This window comes from Eptesicus fuscus, chromosome 6 (assembly GCF_027574615.1).
Source record: "Eptesicus fuscus isolate TK198812 chromosome 6, DD_ASM_mEF_20220401, whole genome shotgun sequence".
NCBI classification, from domain to species: domain Eukaryota; kingdom Metazoa; phylum Chordata; class Mammalia; order Chiroptera; family Vespertilionidae; genus Eptesicus; species Eptesicus fuscus.
In genome coordinates, this window is record NC_072478.1 from 84722796 (window position 1) to 84737749 (window position 14954).

Consider the following 14954-nt stretch of genomic DNA (forward strand, 5'->3'; position numbering starts at 1 on the left):
TAGAGTGTGGAGGAGTTCACCAGGGGCACATACTAGTAAGTGCCAGACCTGGAATTCAATTTCAGGTTTCCCCCAATGTATAACTCATGCTCTTAACCTCCTAGGTTTAGTTTAAGATCCTTCGGATCAGCTCCTGGAGACTGTCACCAAGGAAAAAGCAGATGGTCCATGAGAAGTAATAGTGGGAGAGGTGTTCCCTTGCGGGTAAGAGAGGGCAAGGAGGTCACAGAAAGAAGCAGGGTCAGTGACCCCAGCTGTTTCTAACCACCAACTATTCCCACAATCGAAATTTACACTGAGAGATTAAGTGACTTACTCGGGGTCCCATGAGGAACTCATTCATCCTCCTAGAATATGATGTCCTACCCACATGAAAACCAGAGGAAACAAGTAACTTAGTATTAGGTTGAACAGTTCTTGAATTCGTTAGCTTCTGGGGTGTTCCAGGATTTTAATTCTAACCTCAATACACTTCTAGCACTTCAAAGAATGACAATCTGACCCTTCTCTTATCTTGATGATCTGGGAGCACTTTTCTCACAATTATGCATGTATTACTATCCTCTTAAGAGGCCAGTGAAGGATTTCATTTAAAAATCTGATTTATTTGCATCCATAATCTTCCTGTTAGTTAGACAATCTGCATAATATCCTGGCATGAAAGATTTTAACTAGGCTTTCCGAAATATAGAAGGAAGCCTCCTTAATCACGGAAGGCATTAACTATCTTAAACAGGAGCCCATTTGCAGATTAAATTTGCCAATAGGTCAGCTTGCAGCTGCCACTGCGCTGCAAGCCGCACGTGTCCTCCGTGTCACACGCTGTGACATATCTTGAGAAGAGTCAGGGTCTTTTCCAGGTGGCTGGTTCTCTGTTTCAATTATAATAGATTTAAAAGTCCCCAAGCTCTGGTTTCTAGGTGGCCTGGCACAATATTATTAATAATTCAATCATACCTGAGCTGATAACAGATTACATTTCTACCACCCCACAAAAAAGCCCAAACAGATTAAGGACTACCCCCCTGGCTAATTTCTTTAGTAGTTTCATATCTGATGGACATCCATTTATCTAATTGCAGCTGGAAGATTTAATTTTCATTTTGTTGGCTTAACATTAATGGGAAAACCCTGTTTACTTTTAAAATATTTGACCCATTCTTTCTCATCTTCTGAATAATGTTGAGATAGTCTGTTCCATGGATTTAAACTCACATTTTATCAGTGTTCATTCTCTGAATTCATTGCAGCTGAGTCTAGCTATTTACAAATGTGGAGCCTAATTTAATCTTTCATCACAAAGAATTTCATTTTTATGGGAGCCCCAAAATGAAAAGGGTAGCAGAGTGTTCATCTGGAAATTCAGAAAATTATGGAGATAGGAAATCATTTAAAGAACTCGACAGCCCTCCGTTCAAAACCTAGTTTGATCTTTCATGAAAAGTGAAGTAACCCAGGACGGGTTCCTTAAAGATGTGAAGCAGCGTGAGGCAAGTGAGGTGCCTAGTGTGCAAAATGTCAAGTGCTCACTCTCAGGATTGTGGCAGGAACCAATAAGGGAGTACCTCCTTCCCAGCTTGCTTCACTCCAGTCCTAGCCCTGACCCATGAACATCAGTTGCTTTATCTGCAAAAGTGTGCTGATACTAGCAACCTTCCTCACGGCGATGTAGTGAGGATGTAGCCGGGCACATAGTAAGCATCAATAGATGCTCAATGATGCTACTATTAATACTATATTGTTGTTATGGACGGAATGTTTGCAACCCCTCTTCATTCATATGTTAAAGACCTAACTCCCAAATGGGATGGTATTTGGAGATGAGCCTTTCGAGGTGATTAGGTTCAGATGAAGTCATAAGAGTGGGGCCCCCAAGATGGGATTAGTGTCCTTATAAGAAGAAGTGGTAGGAGCTCACTCTCTCTCCACCACGTGAGGACAGTGTGAGAAGGCAGCTGTCTATAAGCCTGGCAGAGGGTTCCCACCAGAACCTGATCACATCAGCACCCTCATCTGGGACTTGCAGCTTCTAGAACTGCGAGAAATAAATGTGTTGCTTTTGCCACCCAGTCTATGGCATTTTATTATGGCTGCCGAGCTGACTAAAATTATTATGTTGTATTATGCAATTTGATTATATTACCCTCAGTGATGAGAGCCATAAAGGTGTCTTACGCTTCTTAGTGGTTTCTTACGCTTCTTTTAGAATCTATAATAATAAAAGCATAATATGCTAATTAGACCAGATATCCTTCCAGACAACCTTCCGGACGAAGCCAGTGCTGCGAGGGAAGCCTGGGTCCCTGGTGCCAGATGGAAGCCAGTGCCGGCAGCCAGGGGAAGGAAGGCCTACTCTTGCACCAATTTCGTGCATCGGGCCTCTAGTAATATAAAATAATTAACATGTTCTTAAAGCCTAGCATGGTCTGGACCCTGCATACCTCTCCAGCAATATCTACTAATGCTCTTCTGAAAATCCCTGTACTCCAATCACAGAGTCTTCTTTTGAGTTACTGTATGTACCACCCTCCATATCCCTCTTCCTGCCACAGGGCCTTTGCACAGGCTGTTCTCAGTCTAAAATGTATTAGCACTCCTTTCCACATAGTTGACTCTGCTTCATCCTTCTTATTACACTTCAACAATTGTTTTCTTATGGCCCAGATTAGGTATGTCAGATGGTTCCTTTGCTTTTAAAATAAATCACAGGTGAGCACTTATGCATGTATTTGTCTGATTATTTAATTACGGTCTATTCTCTCTCACTAGATACTAAACTGTAAGAGGAAAGGGCACTTTCTGCTTTGATTGGCAGTTTATCCTCAGCATAGTAGCTTGCAATCAATTATTCCCTAAATAATTGTTGAATCAATGATATAAAAATAATATTGCCACTGCCCCACCATGATACGGCTATGCTCAGTTAGTACACAGAAGCATGAATTACCTGAAAAGGGAGACCATGGGCTTTGTATTAACAGTTCTAAAAGGTTCTGGGACCAATTCCAACTTGTGTGTTGGGGGGCAAAGAGTTTCTTCATGCTGAGCGATGCTTGAATACTAGCTTGGGTGTCCTACAATTCAACTCAATTCTGACAACATCTTCCCAGAGATAGCATCAGTTCCACAGGTTAAGGGCTTAGTCCTACAAGGTTGCCCTACCTTTCCCCCCCACTTCAGATGCCAACCGCAAGTCCAGGTTGTCATCTGGGCTTCTGACTGATCTGTGCATTGAGGCTTCAAAGGCCCCCTCTTAAGGTTTGATTACTAGAGCAGCTCACAGAACTCAGAGAAACATTTTGTTTACTGGACAACTGGTTTATTATAAAAGATTATAACTCAGGAACAGCCAGATAGAAGAGATGCATAGGGCTTCTGTACCACAGTCCCCAAAGCTTCACATGTTTACTAACCAGGAAGCTCTCCAAACTATTTTTTTTTTTAACAAAGGTTTTACCACAATGGCATGAATGATTAAGTCATTGGCTATTGGCGATTCAAATCAAGCTCCAGCTCCTTTCTTTTCTTACCCCTCCCCGGAGGTCAAGGAGATAAGATGGAAAGTTCCAACTCTAATCACATACTTAGTTCCACTGGCAACCAGCCCCAATCCTCGGGTGCAGTTCATAAGTCACCTCATTAACAGAGCAAAAGACACCTTTATGGCTCTCATCACTTAGGAAATTCCAAGGTGACAGAAATGGAGATGAAGACCAAGTATATATTTCTTATTTTATAAGAAGACATGTCACAATATCACAAGTTCTTACTCCTTGTTTTTCCTCATAGTGAGCCCAAATGACTACTCTCCCGAATGGCCACACTTAGGTCCTGTTTTCTTCTATGTGCAGTCACCTTCTTTGCATATTTATTAGTTCATAAGTGTTTGTTGAGCACTTAGAATGAATAGCACACTAAACTTGGCTGGGTGTATACAACGAATAAAGGTATACTCTCTGCACTTAGGGTTCACTCAGCATAGCAGGGGGCAAATCACATGCACAAAGCTCTGATTTAAGGAAGCGGATATTAAGTTTCTCCAGAGAGGTAATGTACAAGATAAGGAGAGTGATCTTGACATTTGAGGAATCAGTAGTCACTTTCTGAATGCAGTGACTTTGTGAATTAACACTGGAAGATGAGTAGGAGTTGTACACATGAAGAGTGAAGGGGATAAAACCAATTTTTCAATGGCTGAGAGCAAGGATAGGGACAGATGTTGAGGCATTCTGCACATTTGCAAAGAGATGATACAGTCCACAATCTCTTTTGTTCTTTCAACTCTTTCTTCATTTTTTTCATTCATTCATTCATTTATTAATTAATAACAAACACTTAATAAGACCCTCCAATATGCCAAGTACTACCTTGAAATGGAAATATCCTAGGAAAAAAGACAGGTTCCATGTTCTTTTGGGGGTTATATATTGGTATGTTTAAATCTCTTTTGTATCCAATAAACTATGATTTAATGTGCAAAAAAACGTTGCTAAAAATACTATGTGCTCAGCTCTGTAGACAGATACCTGCCTAATGCTTCATTGCAGGCTATTCCTAAGATGCAGTTGTCCTGTGGCAAGGAAGTCAGATGTTTTGGAGGAAAGATTTATTTTAAATTTGGCTAAAAGTGTCTGTTTGTCTATTCAGACACTTTTAGCCAAATTTAGTGTACTAGTTAAAACAATAAAACAACATTAAATAAATGATTTTTTTCTTATTATTATTTAGAGTGGTAGGAGAAGGCAAAGAGAAAGGAGAAATGGGGTTTTGTAAAAGTCTTCTTCATATACAACTGGCCAGGAGGCGGGGCCCTGTGTTTAAGAAAGACAGGGTGGAATCCTTGGGACTGTCTCCCATTAGAGTGACTGGTCACTTGAGCCCAAACTTTCAAACTAGCCCTATCTGCAAGATGGAAGCATCAAAGGGGAATCTCTGCTTAATAAGAATGGAAAGAAATAGAGGCCAATATGTATTTTCAGGAAGACTGAACTTTTCTTCGCATCCTAGGCCTCTCTATTTCTGATTTCCTTGTTTTCAATGATTTTTCTAAATGTCACATTTAAATAACTCAGTTTCCCAACCTCCTATTTACCTTTACCCAAGGACCCCACACAGGACAAGGTCCTTGAATTATATGATTATCTCTATTTTGAAAAGATGAATTTAAGTTGAGACATGGAGAATTTGAGGAACTTGGCCATAATCTCAAATAAACACAATAAGTATATTTCAGTTACCAGACAGTAATTCAAGTTCAAGGACTAAAAGCTAAACTCAAATCCCTTAATGAATTAAACTGTAAGGAGAGATCCTTAGAAGCCAGGGGACTATTTATGCTTCATTTACCTCCTATGTTCTATTGAAATGGAATTAGCTCACAATTTCCACTATCCACTTATGTGGTCTTTGGTATGATTTTCAATCAGGGCCAACCTAACTACAAATCTATGGGTTATAAAAAATCATTAGAGAAAATAACATATGGTGGAGAGCAGGTGGCTTTGAGAGGCAATATTAACTATGTATATATGAAATCACAAATATAAATATTTAATTTCCAATGTTTGAAAGAGAAAAGAGGGTTTCCTTGAAAGTGGACTTTAATGCATATGTAAATTAATTTTAATTCATAACATTCCTCACACAAATCATTATTTCAAAAAATGATGCAATCATTTTAAACCAATATTGACATTTTGAGTGTTACAATACTTTAAAAGATTTATTGCAGTATATTCTATTTGTTCCCTAAAGAAGTCCTTCTATCATGAGCATATAAAATGCAAAAGAAGCCACATTGTTGTTTTTTTAATTCCTCACCCGCGGACATTTTTCCATTGTTTTTTAGAGAGAGTGGGAGAGGGAGGGACACAGAGAGAGAAACATCGATGAGAGAGAGAAACATCAATGTGAGAGAGACACATAAATTGGTTGCCTCCTGCACACACCTTGACTAAGGCCCAGGCCAGGGAGAAGCCTGCAACCAAGGTAGGTGCCCTTGACCAGAGTCAAACCCTTTATCCAGGGACCCCACATAGGACATGGCTGATGCAGTCCACAGGCTGATGCTCTATCCACTGAGCCAAACCAGCTAGAGTGCCACATGGTTTTTATTTGTCAAGCTTGTATGACATGGGCTCAGAGGAGACCACCATGGGATCCTTTAGGAAGCAATAGTGGCGGTTGACACAACTGTCCCACTGGACTGTATCCTGGAACCTCATTATAACCTATATAAAAGTCACATCTCAAAGTTAATGATCTGTATGTTTTCCTGGGCACCATTTCTCAAATCTGCTGATCTCCAACTTCAGGATATATTCACAACTATCTCCAAATTTAATCTCATGGCACAACTGCTAAACAAAGTACAGTTGACCCTTGAACAAGTTATTTTAATGTGACATCTTAGGGATGCTGACCCACCATGCAGTCGAAAATCTGCCTATAACTTAAGTCAGCCATCTGCAAATGTGGATTGGATCATACAGTACTTGGATCATACAGTACTTCATACCTGGGAACCAATTAGGCAGCCAAATAAGGCAGTGAAGCTGTTGTTATCGCAAATGAATGCTGTTGGCCAGGTTGACTCTAAGGATGAAACACCAGTAGATGACGACAATGGCAAATAAAGGTCATGTTCTGGTGAATAAATATTACAGGATTGGGTTTTATAAACAAAGCCATCCTCTTTGGCTGCATGATGATGCAGAAAATCAGTGTACTGTTCCAAATGGGAGCTCCAAAGAGCCCTTGTAGGAGCTGGCACATCTTGTGTGGTACAGTTAGGGGCCAAGATACTTAATGTCCCTCTCTAGCTCAAAAGTATCTCCTTGACTGGTCCACCACGCTCAGCACTGGAATCCACAGTGGCTTCCACAAAGGCTATTTCACCCGGATGCTAAAATGCACACATTCTAGATCTAAAATCCAGGGTAGCTTTTCCTCTTTTCCACCATATCTATTTTATCAGCAGATCCTACTTTCTACAATAGCTTTCAAATAAGTCCTTATCTATTTTCACTGTCACCACTCTGGTCCAAGTCACCATCACCATCTCCATGGGAATAAAATCATGCCATTCTATTTAGACTCCTCCACTGCCTCCCCTTTGTACTTAGAATAAAATCCAATTGCTCATCCTGGCATTCAACCGAAAACATGCTTCCCACAGCTCTTTCATTCATCTCCTCCCCTCCTTCTCAGCAAACTCTCTCTCTCTCTCTCTCTCTCTCTCTCTCTCTCTCTCTCTCTCTCTCACACACACACACACACACACACACACACTATACATACTTTTTCCCCTGTTACTATTTTTTTAGTGCCCTGGGCATTAAGGCTGTGTCACGAAGCTGCTGTTCCTTCACCCTGAGTTTAGCTGTCACCTCCAGGTACAGACTTACAGGAGGAATCTGCCCTAATCATTATACTTCGTTAATGACTGGCTCCTGAATTAAGTGCCCTTTGTTTCCTGCCAGGATGCCATTTTCTTAGGTCCATATATCATGCTGTATTTTGAGCCACTACAGCAAAAAGCAATTGCTGTTGGCTTCTTCCCCTCTGCCCAAATTCTTGTGCATGTTGTCTCCTTGTGAATATGAAAACAAAGGAAGCCTCCTTCTCAACACTCTTACCACATCGTTCTCTTCTCATCCCTTTTTGCAGTCAAAATCAAATTCTTTCAGGAAAACGTACACCTCACTACCCTGAATGCCTTTTGCCCTTGTAGGGATGGTGCTGAAGTCCTGCTTTTAGAAACTGGACTTTTCAGATATATGACTTTCACTTGAGGGCCAGCTATGTTTCCCGATTGAAAACCTCTAAGAGTGCATTAACATAACATCTTCAAAGGCATTCAGTGATTTTTCACATTGAAATGGTTTCTATAGCATCTGTTAAAAACACATTATCCACAACAAAAAGATGTAAAGGGTTACTATTTTCAAAAGGTATTTGAGTTATTCAAATTCTTTCAAACCCAGAAGAATACAAAAGGAAATTCTAACCAGATGTCACCAATTTTTTTTTTTTTGACCATTCAGAGAATGTTCTACCTCTCTGAGGGTAAAATGTGGTCTCCTCATACATGTAGTTAATCAAATGATTACAAGTATGAACAATTGACAGAGAAATGAAGCAAGTTGTTCCCTTTCTTCTTTTTCTGTTGTGGTTGCTGTTGTACACCCATAGCCAAATCTAATATTTGACATATGACTGGCATCCAAATATACGGAATAAATGAGTGAATGCATGCAGCTAGTTTGTGACAGAGCCAGTAATCTAAGCCAGATTTGTCTGACTACAAGCCCAGGCCCCATAGCTTTACTGTATTGACTCCTTTTTGTCCTTGACATTCTTTGAACTGTATACTGTTCTAGATGTCATTATATGTGTTTGTGTTTTTCATGACAAGTGCCTGTAGGGGTCTCATTCCTTGTTTCACAGTTTCAGAGCCATCCCCCCAAAAGTGTCCTGCTCACTGGAGTCTATCAATTATTCTGCATGCAATTAAGAAATTCATTTTGTAGATAAAGATCCTTACATAGAGAGAGGTTCAAAGTTATTCCAAAGACATATAATTAATGGCAGAGTTGGTTTCAGAACCTAATTGACTCGGCCCCTTCACACTCTTTTATGAATGAGGAGGATTACAAATCAATCATCTGTCTCTGGCTCTCAGTCCATCTTGTCCCTAATGCAGTGATTGTCAACTTCAACCACGTCAATCCTCTCTAGCCCAATCATAGTTCATAACCCAGATGTAGCAAGATCAGAGGAGAAGGAAAGTGAACAGTCCAGTGAAATTAGGACTATTATGTTCTTCTTTTTACTGAGCCCTGTCATTATATTTGCTACCCAAGGATGCAAATTATTTAACAGTAAAACGCCAAGCAATGTAACACCTCTCCTCAGTCAGAACAGAGGTCATTTATCTCAAACTCATACAAACCCATGTCATCTGGCCACCTACCTGTGCTTTTCACAGGTGCTCCTCAAACTCTGTGCCTTAGAATGCCACCCCCTCCCCGCCTGCTCTTGGAAAACATATAATCCGGTCCACCTGCATTTTTGTTTCAGGCTCTGGCAAAGAAATCATTATTAAAATGACAGGACTGCCAGGAAGAGTGATGACTTCATGCCTAAGAAGCACGTGAACGCACTGCGGAGGCAGCCACGCACAGGAGCGGAGACAGGATGGAGAGCACAGATGAAGAGAAATTTGCCTTTGGGCTTCCCATGTCTTCTGTCTTTTGTCGAGGATGGTTTTACTGGCCTTTCAGAATTAATGTTTTTCTGTAACAAATTACCTAAGTCTCTCTCTGTAATATTTCTATAACACACGGCAGGATTTGTACCTTTTAACTAAAGTTGGAAATACTAAGTGTAAGAAATCCAAGAAAAAGAAGATGGTGATGATGATGATAGCACCTACCATTTATTGAGCAGTCGCTTGGTACTAACACTATGCTGAGCCTTTATGTACATTATTTTATTTAATACCAATAACTCCTCCACACATCATCCACTTAAATCCTTTAAGGATTCCCCATCACCTTTAGGATAAAGTCCAAATATCTTAACAGAGGGCACGAGACCCTCTAAGACTCCATCAACCTGTGCTTTTCTCTCAACCACACATTAAACTGCTCTCTTAAATGGCCCGGTCTCATCTATACGCAAACACATATGGTTCTTCCTATGTTTCTGTGGGCCTTTAGATATGTTCCTGTGTGGCCACATTTCTTCCACTCTTCACCTGGCTAACTTGTACTTTCCTTCAGGTCTTTAATACCTTTCTTGTCGGGGGAGACCTGACTCCAATTTCACCTAAATTGGGTTGGGTAACCCCTGTTGTTTGTTTTCCATGATTCATTCAATTTCCTCTTTTGTAACTCCATACCTGTAGTAAGCTGTAGTGAGATATGTATCTTTCCTGACAGATTTGACCACTATAAAGGTGGGCAGGCACCAACCCTTCTCATTCTTAGCTGTTTGCCTAGCATCTGCCACATGAGCAGCTCCTGAATAAGTGAATGGAAACCACAATATGCAAAATCTATACATGAACATTTCCATTTCACAGATGAGGAAACAGGTTAAGAGAGGTTAAATAACTTGCCCAAAGACATAGAGTTAGCAAATAGTGATGCCAAGCTTTGAACCCAAGACAGATTGCCCGGCTCATATTCACAATCACTCTACAGCTTGGCCTTCTCAGCATTTCCTCCAGTGCTAATAGAAAAAATAAAGACAATTACTGTAGAATATTCCTCTTAGGAAAAATGGAGTAGAAAATACTGCTGGGGTTCAGGGAGGTGCCCTTTCTCCCATCTGATTTCAGAGCTTCATGGGAGAGGCTGGGAGATTCTGAATCCTGCTGGGCAACAATGGTGTGGTTTCCCTAAACATTGCTTCTGCCTCTCAGCTATAGGTGGTTGTGGCTAACAGGTGACCTATAGCTACATCTTTCGGTCCTTCCCACAGATTGACATGGAAAAAAGAGAAAGCGAGTTTCTCACATTCTGAGAGAGGTTGCCCAGGCAACAAAGATAGAGCTAGAGCCACAGACTATGCAGCTGAGACATGCTGCAGCCGTCCCTGCATTCTCCCAGACCCTTCTGTGGGGCAGCAGCCAACTGTGCTCACACACACTTTTAATGAGATGTCACTGAAAGATCCACTTGTCCCAACTGGACACAGTTTATACAGGTGTTCCCATGGCCAGCCAACCGATAGCTCCAGATTCCTGTTATTTGGTTAGGTAAAAACCCAATGTTTAATCTGTAGACCATGCCAAAATAGCAACTCTGAGAAAAGTCGGTAGTCCCAATTTGGTGGCTTGTAATAAGACAAAAAAAGAGCCATTGAATTAAACATTGCTTTTCAAAATTAAGTTTGTCCACTCTTTATATAATGGCAGCTCCAGAGAAAGCTCTGCCACTTAATAGCCATGCGATTTTTGATAAGTTACTTAACATCTTAGGCATGAATTTCACCTATAAAATGGGCTTATAAGTAGACATAATTGCCAAAATATTTTTTTTTTTTTTTGTGAGGAGCAAGTGAGAAAACATATGTAAAATGCTTAGTATAATGTGTGGCACATAATCAGCACTTAGTAAACGAAAGTGATAGCAATGAGTAGGGTTTACTTGAGTTCCTGGAAAGGTAGTTGGACAGAGATTAGCAGGCTCTTCCTTTGAGTCTATTTGCTGGCTTGAGTTTAGTGCAAAAGCAAGACGGCGTCACGCCTGCTCCTGTAATAAGCAGCAACATGAGCTGTAAACCCCTCCTGGCACAGGCTGTCATCACCCGGCACTATAAAGCCTTCACCAGGCCTACTGCAGACTGAGGCACACAGTGGGTGCTCAAGAAATGCTTGTTGAAGCTGTCGACAATGGGATGTGCAGGCAGTTCAAAGCACCGTGGGCATCTGGGTCTTTAAAGGAAATGGTACCCTCCTAGGAGTCATTAAATGAGTTCTTCAGGGAGGGCGGTAACAACACGCCACCTGATTGCTTTGTTCAGAAGCACTTTCTGACTGAGTCGCCCCAGAAACAATGCTGTTCTTTGCTACATAACTGCATGACTGCCAGTCCCTACTAGCAAATAGCTTTTCATGATGGCTTGCTGGTGCCTGTGTGTGTGGAGGAAGAGGTTGGCCACAGGGGTGAGAGCCACGGAGCAGGATGAAACCTCTACCAACCTGTTCCCAGCCTTTTGCACACGGTGTATCCTATTATGGTGTGTGTGTGTGTGTGTGTGTGTGTGTGTGTGTGTGTGTGTGTGTGTTGGTGTGGGAGTGGATACATCAGCAATACCCATCTACCTCTGAAAAACAGGTCCAAATCTCATTTAACTCTATTACAAAATTCTTCTTCAGGCATAACTTAGAGTCTCTGAAAGTATTTTATCATTTGAACACCAAAACCTCTTTGGAGAGAAGTAAATGGAGAATGTGTAAATGAGCGCTTCCCTGAATGAAACAGTGTCTGGCTGAGGAGAACAAATGGGCCCTTTCTGGAGTGCAGAGTACGAGACAATGACTCTGGTCTTTGTTCCTGAGTCACAAACCTGTGAGAGGACAGCCATTCTAGAATGAATAACCTCCAAATGCTGATTTTGCAAAACTCATACTTGTGACTCATTAAGTCATCTAGTTTTTGCTATTTTGAAAAACAAACCACATAAAGTACTAATTAATAAAAGATATCATGTCTTATTAACGTTTATATAGTAATTACCCAAATCACAAATCCATCTGCTAAGTAGTCTGCAAACAAGACAAATGAGTGTGCTCAGTTAAACAGATTATCAAATGCCTTTGGGAGTATAATCTAATAGCCCCAACGAAGCTATGAATCAAGCAGCTACCCCTCTGGCCACGTGGACAAGCACGACAATCCCATCTCCCCGGTGAGGTAGGACGGAGCAGTGGAGATATCCTGCAACTCGCTCTCTGGAGAGAACGTGCTCTTGTGCACGTGTCAATGTTACTCACGTAGCTTTCTCTTGCAACCTTTGTACTGACACTTAAGATTTGGCTTCTTTAACAGACATAAGAGGAAAGGCCCAAGAGATGTCACTTTAAGTTAAACACAACCGCACTAGCTTTTGCATGTAAAATGCCCATCACTGAGGCTTCTCAGCTCCCAACACAGAGAAGAATTTCATCTTCCGGCAAAGTGCTATGCATTTCATCCCTACCTCTTTTCCAACATTCATTCCCTCTGTCCATATCATATCTCCTCTCCTAGACAGGCATCGAAGTCACAGGAACTATGTCTTACTAGTCTTTCAAGTGCAACAATGACAACAACAACAAAACAACTAATAATAATAATAATAATTGTGATTAAGATGTTTACCATTTCTTGTGAACATAAATGTGCCAGTCACTTGGGTGAATGCTTCAATTCATTTAGTTTTTGTCATTTAATATTCACAACAGCTGCTTAAAGTAGGTACATTCTCACATTACAAGCACGAGGCAACAGACTTGACAGGCTGTGTGGCGGAGCTGAAATTCATTTTCAGGCCTGAAAGTCTCCAAAGCCCGTGTTCTGAAACACTATGCTGAACTGTACCCATCTTATGCAGTGCCTAGGTCAGGGCCACGTACATAGTAGACACTGATAAATGTCAGTGGAATAAAGGAGTATCTTAATAGCATTTTATTCCTGCTTCCTGTTGGTAGTTCAGGTTCAATCTTTGCAGTTTCTGCTTTTCTGTGTATTTTTCCCAGGTGTGCATGATGTTATGGGTCATTATTAGTGCTGGGTATCCAAAAATGTCAATAAAAGCTCCCCCTTACCTTTTTTGAACATCAGAAAATATACACCTCTCCAGGACTCTACCTCCTAGTTCAGTGCCAGGATGATATTCACAACTGGGCACATTCGATGGTTTCTCATTTGTATTGGTGTTACTCACATGGTGGACTGCAAGCTAGATGGTAGGAGGCAGCCCAGTGTTCTTGGCACCTCCTTTCAGCTTTCTTCAACATCCTGGGCTCTACAGTCACATTGGGTGGGGGGAACTCAGGGCCTGATGGCTACTGACTTCACAATAGTCAATGTTTCCCATTGGTGGGGGGTAGTGGAGTGAGCCTTTGCTGGCTTAACCCTCTCAGCACATAGTATCTCCCTCCACCCAGGAGCAGTACTTCCAGCACGCAGTCCACGTCCTTGGAGGAAGTACACTCTACCCCCAGCTCGAGAACAGAACTCTGGTTGGTCTGAGGCAATCAGCACATCCCAGTGGCTTTGCCACAGTGATTAGTACAAGTCTTAAGTCTCGGTTCAGGACAGTGAGAAACAAGATATTTGCTAGGAGTTCTGGGGAAAATGCTTCCTGGCTCAGAGGGGAAAGAAATTGTCTTTCCTTGTTGAGCATTTGTGTAGAAGAAGGTCCAGAAGGGAGAGAAATCATTCTGGAACTGTGATGGAATCCAGTTTTAGGATTAAGCAAGATCCCACAGAAGACCAAGAAGAAAAAATGGAAAGAAGAGTTTGATGACATAGCTGAGCCACTTAATCAAGCCTTGCTTCAAAGACTGGACTATTTCTGGATTCTTTGGCTCTATGAAAGCCTCAGTTCCCTTTTTTGAGTTAAGCCAGTTTTGAGCCAGATTTTCTCTGATTTGAAACTAAACGGTATGTAATATATATGGGTGACAACTTTGTTCCCTGTTCATTATCATATTCACTTTAAAAATTTTTTCTTTTTAAAATTTAATCTTTATTGTTAAAAGTATTACATATGTTCCATTTCCCCCGCATTGACCCCTTCTATTTTTTTTTCAGAACAGTAAGTAAGACAGTGGTTTGAAGGACTATAGGAGGTCACTTAAAAGCTAATCACAAACCTGAAGCAGGCAAAACTTACCTGTCAAAACCTAAAGAGACCTGGCTTGCCTCATTTAGGGCCACCATGTCACAGAGTGCCGTCAAGTGTCTTTGGCACTAGTGAACTATGTCCCGGTCACTTCTGTCTGTGGTCATCATAAAGCCTAATTATGAAGAATGATGATTTTGCTGCATAAATGGACCAAGAAGTAATGGCTAATGCAACAAGCTGATCTGCTAATTCCAGCACAATTCCACAGATATTGCAGCTACTTGTAATTCTGTTTTTTTCCCCCCCTTAAGCCAGTCAGCACATCCTAATGGCCACAGTGATTAGTATAAGTTTTAAGACTGTTCAGGACAGTGAGAAACACTTGGGTTTCATAGGTATTAAACATTTTTGAATAAGTTAATACATACCAGCTTCTTAGAGAATGATGCTCTTCTCTGAGACCTCCATTCTGCCTTGCTTACAAGGACAACTGCCCTTGAAAATCACGTGGGCACACATAAGAAAATTGCAGGTTTTAATGCAAAACAATCTGTAGCAAAGTGTAATCACAGCTGCCTCCTGGTGCTATGACAACTTGAATCCAATCTCTT

At 41.1% G+C, this 14954-nt stretch overlaps 1 protein-coding gene across 4 annotated transcripts in view; it reads right to left on the minus strand.

Moving 5' to 3' along the window:
* The window catches only part of PPP2R2B (protein phosphatase 2 regulatory subunit Bbeta), a 254047-nt gene extending 240551 nt beyond the window's left edge, over positions 1-13496 (minus strand). For 2 of the 4 annotated variants that reach the window (XM_028146262.2, XM_028146258.2), the window contains exon 1: positions 13319-13491. In XM_028146262.2, the coding sequence (XP_028002063.1) occupies positions 13319-13331 (13 nt within the window). In that variant the 5' untranslated portion in view covers positions 13332-13491. Of the gene's footprint in view, positions 1-13318 lie in introns of all 4 variants that reach the window. The other 2 variants (XM_054718017.1, XM_054718018.1) reach the window with 2 other exon arrangements.
* Between the last annotated feature and the right edge of the window lie 1458 nt (positions 13497-14954).